The 11,126-nt window shown below is 41.8% G+C and overlaps 1 protein-coding gene across 1 annotated transcript; it reads right to left on the reverse strand.

The window, feature by feature from the left end:
- Nucleotides 1-5,384: 5,384 nt before the first annotated feature.
- LOC118356383 (60S ribosomal protein L36a) lies at nucleotides 5,385-5,791 on the reverse strand. Its single transcript, XM_035724680.1, has one exon. The coding sequence runs from the start codon at nucleotides 5,765-5,767 to the stop codon at nucleotides 5,447-5,449; it is 321 nt and encodes a 106-aa protein (XP_035580573.1). The 5' UTR covers nucleotides 5,768-5,791; the 3' UTR covers nucleotides 5,385-5,446.
- Between the last annotated feature and the right edge of the window lie 5,335 nt (nucleotides 5,792-11,126).

Below are 11,126 nucleotides of genomic sequence, written 5' to 3' on the forward strand. Positions count from 1 at the left end.
CATCTGCACATGAAGAAAATTGCATTTATAAAATCTGCAATTGAATGTGAAAACTAAAAACCTCTGGAGCTCTACTATGCTCATTGGGTAGTGATCCTGAAAAATGCCTGTCACATCTTTCAGACAGTGTAAATACGTCCCTAGCAGAGGGCAATCTAATTCAAATTAATGGTTACAGGGGCGCCTGGGTGGCTCAGTCGGTTAAGCAACTGCCTTCGGCTCAGGTCATGATCCCAGGGTCCTGGGATCGAGCCCCGCATCTGGGTCCCTGCTCAGTGGGAAGCCTGCTTCTCCCTCTCCCACTCCTCCTGCTTGTGCTCTCTCTCTCTCTGTCAAATAAATAAGTAAAATCTTAAAAAAAAAATAATGGTTATAATTTTCAATCACATGAACATGGCAGAAAATTTAGTATTTCACTTTATGGCAGAATTATTTTAGATGGAGAAAGAAATTGTAGAAATAGCTTTTATGTCTGTACATGCTAGGTCCCAAAACATAAATTTTGTTACTACTGTTGTGACAGTTTACAACTGATCCTGAAGAGCAGCCTTGGCCAATTAAGGTGTTTCTGTCTCGAAACATGCAGGTTCTTGACTAAAGTGAAACTTAATGTAGACACAAAAAATACTTATATGACCATTAAAATTAATTTTTAAAGATTTTATTTATTTATTTGACAGAGAGAGACACAGCAAGAGAGGGAACACAAGCAGGGGGTAGCGGGAGAGTTAGAAGCAGGCTTCCCGTGGAGGAGGGAGCCCGATGCGGGGCTCGATCCCACGACCCTGGGATCATGACCTGAACTGAAAGCAGAGACTTAACGACTGAGCCACCCAGGCGCCCCTAGAATTAATTTTTTAAGAGACTGAATAAACAGCAAAACAAAAGTACTATTCAACAAAGACCAAATGGTGTTCTTCTGTGATGTATGATGTTCTTATAAAATTATGTGTGTCTAGTATTTAATCGAAGATAATGATGCTTCTTGTGGCAATGGCAGCTCAACATGTATAGAAAACAATGGAAATTTTCTAGGTTTCATAGACACTATTCCAAAATGTGATACAATGTTCAGCATGTAATACGTTTTAAAATGCACTAAATGGGGATGCCTGGGTGGCTCAGTCAGTTAGGCCTGTGCCTTGGGTTCAGGTCATGATCCCAGGGTGCTGGGATCAAGCCCCATGTCGGTCTCCCTGCTTAGTGGGGTGTCTGCATCTCTCTCTCCCTCTGCCCCTCCCCCCACTCATCCTCTCTCTCCCTCAAATAAATAAATGAAATCTTTAAAAAAAATAAAAAATAAATAAAATTCACCAAATGAGGGGCTCCTGGGTCGCTCAGTCGGTTAAGCATCTGACTCTTGATATCAGCTCAGGTCTTGATCTCAGGGTTGTGAGTTTAAGCCCCACACTGGGCTCCATGCTTGACATGGAGCCTCCTAGATAGATAGGTAGGTAGGTAGGTAGATAGATAGATAGATAGATAGATGATAGATAGAACGCACCAAATGATCACTATATAAAATGAAGAACTCAAAATGAGGTTATTGGAACACCTAGGTGGCTCAGTTGGTTAAGTGTTCTGCCTTTGGTCAGATCATGATCCCGGGGTCCTGGGATCAAGCCTCGTGGCAGGCTCCTTGCTCAGCAGGGAGCCCACTTCTCCCTCTGCCCCCCACTCCCTCTGCTTGTGCTTGCTCTCTCTCTGGCAAATAAACAGATAAAATCTTTTTTAAAAAATGAGATTATTAATTTAATGTGTTTCAACATAAGAGAAGAAATCATACACAACATAATTAGAAGTAAATCTTTGTTACTCAATTTACCTAGATTATATTACAAAATATAATTAAAAGTTATATTTTTCTTTATTATTTTAGAAGTAATATATTTCAAAAGCCATAGAAGACAATTTATGTGTATTATATATACATGAATCACCAAAAAGAAAAAAAAAGGAAATTGAAGTTAATATACATTGGCTTTACATCTGCAGTAATAATTACATTCAGTTATCTTTGCTATTTTGCTGGTTTTCAGTCATATAAAAACTAAAGATTTATGGATTTTTTTTAAGATTTTATTTTTAAGTAATCTCTACACCCAGCATGGAGCTCGAACTTACAACCCTGAGATCAAGAGTCGCATGCTCTACTGATTGAGTCAGCTGGTGCCCCTTATGGATGTTTTCTGATTCTCTCACCATGAAAGTATGTTTTATTGTGATGAAGCTATATTTGTTAAAGTAGAGAGAATATATTTTATTGAGCCATTTATTTGTTTGATTTTAAGCTTTTAGTTATTTAAGACATGGTATTCATACTCATGAATACATGAGTATTCATATTCTTACCTGGGCCCAAAAAATGTTGGGAGTAGGCCCAATTGCTATCCACCCACTTGACTTTCTCAGATATGGGGATCAGTTGCCAAGTCGTGGTCACCCCAATTCCCAGCTTCTTCCTCCACCTACCCGGCCAGTCGTTGACATACAAACAGGTGTCAGGATCAAGTGCATCACCCAGTTCAAATCTAATTTCTGTCATTTGCAACCAAAAGAGACTAGTAGTACTCATTCACAGGGCTCTTCACAAATTTTCTGTTTCCTTCTTTCCAGACACATGATAGGAGCATATTTCCACATTCTCTTTGAAGTTAGGTACGGTTATGGTATCTGCTTTGACCAGTAACATGTGAGCAGGCATTTTAAGAGCAGGTACAAGATTGGCCACTACTTTCTCTCTGCCATAGCAACCAGCAACCCTCCAGATGCTTTCCCCAGTGGTGTATCATTTAAAAATCATCATCATGCACAACGTGTACTTAATGCCCCTGAACTATACCCTTAAAAAGTATTACTTCTCCCGTCATCCTGGCTCCCAACGTGAGGATGGTATGGGACAGAACACCCAGCGACCTGCAATGGACATGTAAGCATGAGCAAGAAATAAACCTTTACTTTTTTTTTTTTAAGTAAGCTACATGCCCAGTGTGGGGCTTGCTTGAACTCTTGACCCTGACATCAAGAGTTGCATGCTCTATCGACTGAGCCACCTAGGCGCCCCCATTTTGGAGTCTTTTGTTACCACAGCATAACCTGTGACATCCTGACCAATACAAATGCTGACTAGTTTAGGGAGGAAAGGCATTGTTGCTTTCTTAATTTGTGTATCATTTAAAAATCATCAGCATGCACAACATGTACTTAATGCCACTGAACTATAACCTTAAAAATTATTAAAATGGTCAATTTCATGCTATCAATATTTTTACCATGATAATAATAATTTTTAAAAAAGAGTGTCATCAGCAGGCAATTGGATATTTACCAGCGCCCTAAGGGTAATTCCATGTAAATGGCTGTGATGGCCCAAAAAAGGTCTTTCCTGCATTCATTTGGCAAACTTTTATTGAGCACCTACTATGTGCTCACCACCATGCTAGGCACTGGTAGTACTAAGACTATGCTTCTGACCTTGAAAAGCTTTCTTCCGGCAATAGAGCCCTCATCACAGCTCTCCGCCATCCTAGCCTGCCCACCCCTACCCCTGCCGGCCCCACTTAGGTTCTTGCTTTATCAGTAGACCCATCTGTAGCCCATATCCAGCAGTTATAGCTGAAAGCCACCATAGCCACTTAAGGAATCTTTGCTCTTCCTAATCTTTTTGCCTTCTCCTCACTAGCGTGGCGTGCAAGAGGACAAGGTCTCAGGTCCAGCAAACCAGACTCAATTCCCTGCTCTACCACATAATAGTTTGGTGACCTGGGCAAGTGACTTAATTTCTCTGTCCTTCAACTCTTCGTCGGTCAAGTGGAGATACAAAGAGTGCCTGCCTCGAGGATCATTGCGAAGAATACATGAGATATCTCATATAAGCATTTAGCCCAATGCCTGGTACAGATTAAGTGCTGACTAAATATTAGTGATTGATGAGTCGTTCTAAGCTCCTGGTTTACCCTGTGATGCTGGCATATCCAACCCACTAATGGAAGTTACAGTCAAGGATTCTGCACCCTGGACTTCTCCAGCTCTCTACCCACTGATAACTTCTATACTTACAGTTTGGCTCACACATCTTGCCTCTCTCTGCAGGGGACTGTTGCTGGTCCACAGCCACTTGGGAGCACCCTCGAGTTAAGCGCGACCCGTTCTCCCTCCTGACAGGTGGCTCAGTTCCCAGCCAGCAAGCTCAGTGAGAACCTTTCACTTTCCAATCTAGCCAGAGCTGGGGAACTGGGTGTGTCCTCCCAGACACTTGGCGGGAAGCTGGCTTTCAACAGTTAAGAAGCAATAAACCCCAGGGTGCCCGGCTGGCTCAGTTGGTAGAGCCTGCAACTCTTGATCTCAGAATTGTGAGTTCAAACCCCATGTCGGGCATGGAGCCTACTTAAAAAAAAAAAAAAAGAAAGAAAAGAGAAGAAAAGAAAAGAAAGAAACCATAAAACTGAGACCACATCCAACAGCACCGTATCCCAACCTCTGGAGGCAATTCCCAGCCATATCAGCAGTGTTTGTAAATGTGGCTGTAATTAATATTTCAAAGTTCTTCCTCACTCTCCCCAGATTTCTGGAGGGCCTCCCTGCACACCCACCCTTTGTGGATATGAGTCACCCTCCCCTGGAACCAGAAAACAAAGGCAGCAAATACAGGGGTGGTTACATATAATAATACTGCTGGGCTAAACAAGAGAGAGATTGGAGGACACATTTGCAGAGTAGAATGATTGGATGTTTCTGCCTGTCTTTTACATTTTTTTAGGATTTCCATTTTCCTTGTTAAAGTGCAGCAAGAACTTGGAGTCACTTAGAGGAAATCTGAATGTAAAGTCCTTCTAGATGATAATTTTCTTCCTGTCATTCATAGTTATCTCAACCAAATGTAAGTTAAATGATTTTTTAAAAAGCAACTCTCCCTTATTGAGAAATTCCAAAGCATACAATTTGAGTTTTTTGTTCTTCTATTTCCCTTATTTTGTTAAAAATTAACAGACTTGAGGGACACCTGGGTGGCTCAGTCGGTTAAACGGCTGCCTTCGGCTCAGGTCATGATCCCGGGGTCCTGGGATCGAGTCCCATGTCGGGCTCTCTGCTCGGTGGGGAGCCTGCTTCTCCCTCTGCCTCTCCCCCTGACTGTACTCGCTCTCTCTCTCTCTCTCTCTGACAAATAAATAAATAAAATCTTTAAAAAAAAATAAAAACATTAAAAAATTAACAAACTTGATTTTTTTTTTTTAGAGCAGTTTTAGATTTATAGAAAAATTGTGGGGAAAGTATAGAGAGTTCCCATATGTCCCCTCACCCAAGTACACACGTTTCCCTATTATTAACATCTTGCATTGGTGTGGTATATTTGCTACAATTAATGAATCAACACTGATACATTATTTTTTTTTTGAACATAACCTCATGATTTTATTGTCTTCGTAATATTAACAAAATATGAAGCTTAGAACTGGATCACTTGGCCCTTTCTCTTCTTATCTCCTCCCAGTTCAAAATGCTTGCATCTCTTAATAGCCAGCATTCTCTTAGATCTGCAATTGGGCTCAACACATTCAAGCCTCAGCACAATCTTCTTTGTAGTTTTAGCCTTTTTCCGGAAAATCGGCTTAGTCTGCCCGCCATAGCCACTCTGCTTCCTGTCATAACGCCGCTTTCCCTGGGCATAAAGAGAATCTTTGCCCTTCTTGTACTGTGTCACTTTGTGGGGCTGGTGCTTGCCACACTTCTTGCAGAAAGTCCGGCGGGTTTTAGGAACGTTCACCATGTTTGCGAGAGCGCTATCGGCAGGGAAAGTTGATACATTATCATTAACTAAGACCCACAGTTTACCTTAAGCCTCATTCCCTGCGTTATATAGTTCTATACGGTTTTTTAAAAAGATTTTATTTATTTATTTGAGAGAGACAGAGAGAGAGAGAGCATGAGCAGGGCGGGGAGGGGCAAAGGGAGAGGGAGAAGCAGGCCCCCCGCTCAGCTGGGAGCCCAATGTGGGGCTCGATCCCAGGACCCGGGATCACGACCTGAGCTGAAGGCAGATGCTTAACCGGCTGAGCCACCCAGGCGCCCTTATAGTTCTAGAGGTTTTGACAAATGTATAACATCATTCACAGTATCAAAATAGTTTCAGTGCTCTAAAATCCCCTGTGTTCCACTTATTCATTCCTCCCTTCCATCCCTCCTCTCTGGCCCCTGGCAACCACTATTTTCCAGAATGTCATATAGTTAAAATCATACCGTGTATATGTCGCCTTTTCAGACTGGCTTCTTTCACTTAGAAATACACATTTAAGTTTCCTCTATGTCTTTTCCTGGCTTGGTGGCTCATTTCTCCCTCCCCCTCCCCCCCACCCAAGCTTTATTAAGAAATAATTGACACATAACATTGTGTAATTTTAAGGTATAAAACATACTGACTGCATACATTTATAAATTGCAAAATGATTACACCATAGTATTAACTACCACCCTCATCCCATCACATAATTACCACTTCTTTTTTGTAGTGAGAATATTTAAGATCTACTCTCTTAGCAACATTCAAGTATATGTGTTGCGGGATCATTGAGCGTGATGGTCAAGAAAGAATTCTTGAGACGTTTTATGGTGCAACTTAGTAAGTTTAAGTAGCACGGGGGCAGGACCCGTGGGCTGAAACAGCCGTACTTTTCGCTGTATGAAGTCGGTGACCAGATGTTAGTGCCCAAGGGGAAAGGGATGTGCAGGGAGTATTAGATCATAAATGTCTTCAAATTTCTACTAAAACTACTTTCTCAAGGTTTCTCTGGTGCTTATTATTTAGTTCGATATTAACTATAGGTAAGATGTACAGGCAGATCATGAGACCCTTTAAGAATGCAGCAACCAGCACGTATTTGATCCTTATCAAAACTATGCAGGCTTTAGGCCAGCCTTCTGGGCTAGAGGTGAACATTTTTCTGCTTCTATCCCTCATCATTTCTCCCCTGACCAATTTTCAGTCCTTAAATCTTTAAGGTTGGGGCGCCTGGATGGCTCAGTCGTTAAGCACCTGCCTTTGGCTCAGGTTGTGATCCCAGGGTCCTGGGATCAAGCCCCACATCAGGCTCCCTGCTCAGCGGGGAGTCTGCTTCTCCCTCTCCCACTCCCCCTGCTTGTGTTCCCTCTCTCACTGTCTTTCTCTGTCAAATAAATAAATAAAAAATCTTAAAAAAAATATTTAAGCTTGTTGAAGGACAAAGGGCTCATTTCCTATAACTTCTTCAAGCTGGTGGAGTTGGAAAGAAATTCCTACCTATGGACCAAAATTGGTCACTGTCTGTCCTTACAAGTAACTATAACGGATGGCCATTGCTGTAGAGTCCAGAGGAGACATCAGGGTGAATTTGTTTAGAGTAGTAAGGGCCATCTGTTGGCTGGGCAAAGGAGCCAGGAACTGCTTGCATGTATCTCAACAAGAGGAGAGAACAAAGCGAAAGAGACAACACATTAGGATTATTACAGTGATGAAAATAAGAAGAGTAATAAGAGCCTTTAGTGTAGACCATAGTCCACCTCCTGACCAGGAATGTGACCAATCATTAAGTGACAATGTGAGGCCTTTACGAGCACCCATTTGATTATTCATATCAGGAAGTAACCCTGTTATATTTTTGTCATCATCTGGAATGTAGACACAGTATTCTGCTCTAATAATGGCACATATTCCTCCTTGTACTGCTGTGAAGACATCTAATACCATTTTATTTTGTAACTGCTTTACTCAGTTGGGTCATTTTATTATTTAATAATATAATGCTATTTTGAGAGCCATTTAAGGCCTTAATTGTGTATTTATCAAGGGCCTCCATGTGCCATATAACATCTTACAGACCTACTGATGGAAGAAAAATAGATGTCAGATGGTCACACCCATGGAATGCAGACCTTGTCCATCATTGTTTTAGATATGGAAGATTAGCTGGACTTACGATAGTCTTATTGCTACAGCCATGTGTCCAGGCATAATCTACACAGTACATCTTCCGTTCCAGCCGGGTGGCAGCCATGGCCATTAAGTTGACCCACATAACCACTGTATTCCTTTAGGGGCTAGCCATCTGATATCTGGTCACCTTGTCCAGTCAGTAGCAAACCAAATGTTTGCCTTAAAATAATGGTATGGTCACAGGCTTCTGGAGGGAGCCATGCCATTTGGCAAGTATTATTGGACCATGAATCAAGGGTATGGTTTTTCTGTTCCAAGCATAAAAGGATCTTTTGGCTTAGGTGTCCTACTGTGTGAGTAGGCCACATATATCCATCCTATATCTGATATAATCCTTCCTGAGTATATCGATAGGAAGGATTAGGTAGTCGGGGAATCCGTTGTCAGGAGCCTATCTGTGGATCGGCATATTCAGTTGAAATTCTGATACTTTGAGAATAAGAGAAAGGTCTCTTATGGCCTGGACAGTCCCATGTAACATTTGCCATGTAACATAGGCCAGCAAGAAACATCTTTTTACTGATAGAAATATCCTTATATGTGCTGGTATTAGGATGATGTAACCTATTGGCAACATATTGATGTAAATAATGCCGATCTGTACCTTGTCACGTAGGTTACCACAACCAAGAGAGGCCTGAAGTGTTTGATATGGGCAGTAAGCCACAAATCCAGCACGAAGATTGGTTTTGGAGCTCAGAGTAATGCTGTGCCCATTGTAAAAAAGAGTTACCATTTAGGTATGGTTTGTAGACAGCAAGCAGAAGAAAAAAGACCTTCATTTTTTCTTATTGTTTGAAGAAGAGTTTGAGGTCTTCCACTGGTTCACAGAATATGAGGGCACACTGTCCAGTTTGTTGTCAGCTTGTATTGAAGGGGGGGTATAAGTTTAATTCTGGAAATATGAGCCCATGTCAAGTGGTCTTCTAGTTTTACCACAGTGGGAGTGCTTAATATGACCCTGTAAGGTCCTTTCCATTTAGGAATTAGTTCTCCAGAGTTGTTTGCCTTCCAATCTTTTAAATAGACTAGTTGTCCAGGGCTTACGTGCAAAGAAATTTGAGTTTCCTTAGGTCTGGTTTTGGCAGTACCTTATTATTATATCCGTTGAGAGTTTTATGGATCAATCCAGCTTCTAATGAAAAATTTAAAAGGTTATTATAATCTGGGTCCAAGGATAAGTCAATGGTAAGGAAAGGTCTACCATATATTAATTCAAAAGGGCTTAACCCCAATCTTTCCCACGGGGTGTTTTTTGTTTTGGGTTTTTTTTTTTATTTATTTATTTGAGAGAGAGAGAGAGAGAGAGAGAGAGACCAAGTGGGGGGAGGAGCAGAGGGACAAGCAGACTGCCTGCTGAGCATGGAGCCTGACGCAGGGCTCTATTCCAGGACTCTTAAGATTCTGACCTGAGCTAAAGTCAGATACTTAACTGACTGGGCCACCCAGGCACCCTTCCCATGGGGTGGTTCTTATTCTTAAGAGACCTTTTGGTAAAGGAGTTATCCAGTTTTCTTGTCTTTCCAGACTCATCTTAGTAAGATCTCTCTTTTTTTTAGATTTTATTTATTTATTTATTTTAGAGACAGAGCAAGCAGGGGGAGGGGCAGAAGGAGGAGAGAGAAAATCTCTGTGCTGAGTGTGGAGCCCAACATGGGCTCAATCCCATGACCCTAAGATCACAACCTGAGCCAGAATCAGGAGTTGGATGCCTAACTGACTGAGCTACCCCGGTGCCCTGTAAGGTATCTTTTTAAATTATGGTTAATCTTTTCAACTTTGCCTGATGATTATGGATGCCAGGTTGAATGCAAAAAATATTTAATTTTAAGGGCTTGGGTGTACCTGTTGAGTTACTTGGGCTGTAAAGGCTCAACCAATGTCACTTTGAAGAGATCAAGGGAGATCAAACCAGGGATAATTTTCCTTATAAAGTCTTTGTTACATCAGCAGCTTTTTCTGTCTTATATGGGAAAGCTTCCACCCATCCAGTAAAGGTATCTATATAGACTAATAAATACTTATATCCCTTACAAGGTGGCATTTATGTGAAATCAATTTGCCAGTCTTCTCTAGGATATGTTCCATGTTTTTGTTCAAGTATTAAAAGAGGTGCTGATCAGGGCACCTGGCTGGCTCAGTTGGTAGAGCATGCAACTCTTGATCTTGGGGCTGCAAGTTTGAGCCCCATGTTGGGTGTGGAGGTTACTTAAAAATAAAAATGTTAGGGGCACGTGGGTGGCTCTGTCAGTTAAGCATCTACTCTTGGCTCAGGTCACGATCCCGGGGTCCTCGGATGGAGCTCCGCGTCCCAAGCCCCACTCAGAGGGGAGCCTGCTTCTCCCTCTGCCCCTCCTGCCACTTGTGCTCTCTCTCTCACTCTTTCTCTAATAAATGATAAAATCTTTAAAAAAATAAACTTATAGGGGTGCCTCGGTGGCTCAGTTGTTAGGCATCTGCCCTGGGCTTGGGTCCTGGTCCCGAGGTCCTGGGATTGAGCCCCGCATCGGACTCCCTGCTCTGCGGGAAGCCTGCTTCTCCCTCTCCCCCTGCTTGTGTTCCCTCTCTCACTGTGTCTCTCTCTGTCAAATAAATAAATAAAATCTTTAAAAAAAATTAAAAATTAAAAAAATTAAAAAAGAAACTTATAAAGAAATAAATAAAAAGGGTGCCTGGGTGGCTCAGTTGGTTAAGCGACTGCCTTCAGCTCAGGTCATGATCCCGGAGTCCTGGGATCAAGTCCCACATCGGGCTCCCGGCTCAGTGGGGAGCCTGCTTCTCCCTCTGACTCTCTCCCCTCTCATGCTGTTTCTCTCTCTCTCTCAAATAAATGAATAAAATCTCTTTAAATAAATAAATAAACAATTTTAAAAACCTTAAAAAGGGGGGGGTGATTGTTATGAACATTCTCAGTTAACCTGGGTGCATACCGCATAAGATTTACATGCCTTTTGTAAAAGGGCTCTTAATCCTATTCCATCAAACGAGGATTTGGTGAAATCCCATAAAGCTTCTCTTCCCATATGAGTAGCCTGGTGTGGGCCTGTTGCTAATTTCCATTGTTTTTCCTTAGAGACAAAGATTTTTCCTTTATCACTCTTATACCATCCCTTGGCAGTTTTAGTAGATCTATAGTCTACATGGGAACAACAGTGCTTAA

Source organism: Zalophus californianus, chromosome 16, assembly GCF_009762305.2.
Source record: "Zalophus californianus isolate mZalCal1 chromosome 16, mZalCal1.pri.v2, whole genome shotgun sequence".
Taxonomy (NCBI): Eukaryota; Metazoa; Chordata; class Mammalia; order Carnivora; family Otariidae; genus Zalophus; species Zalophus californianus.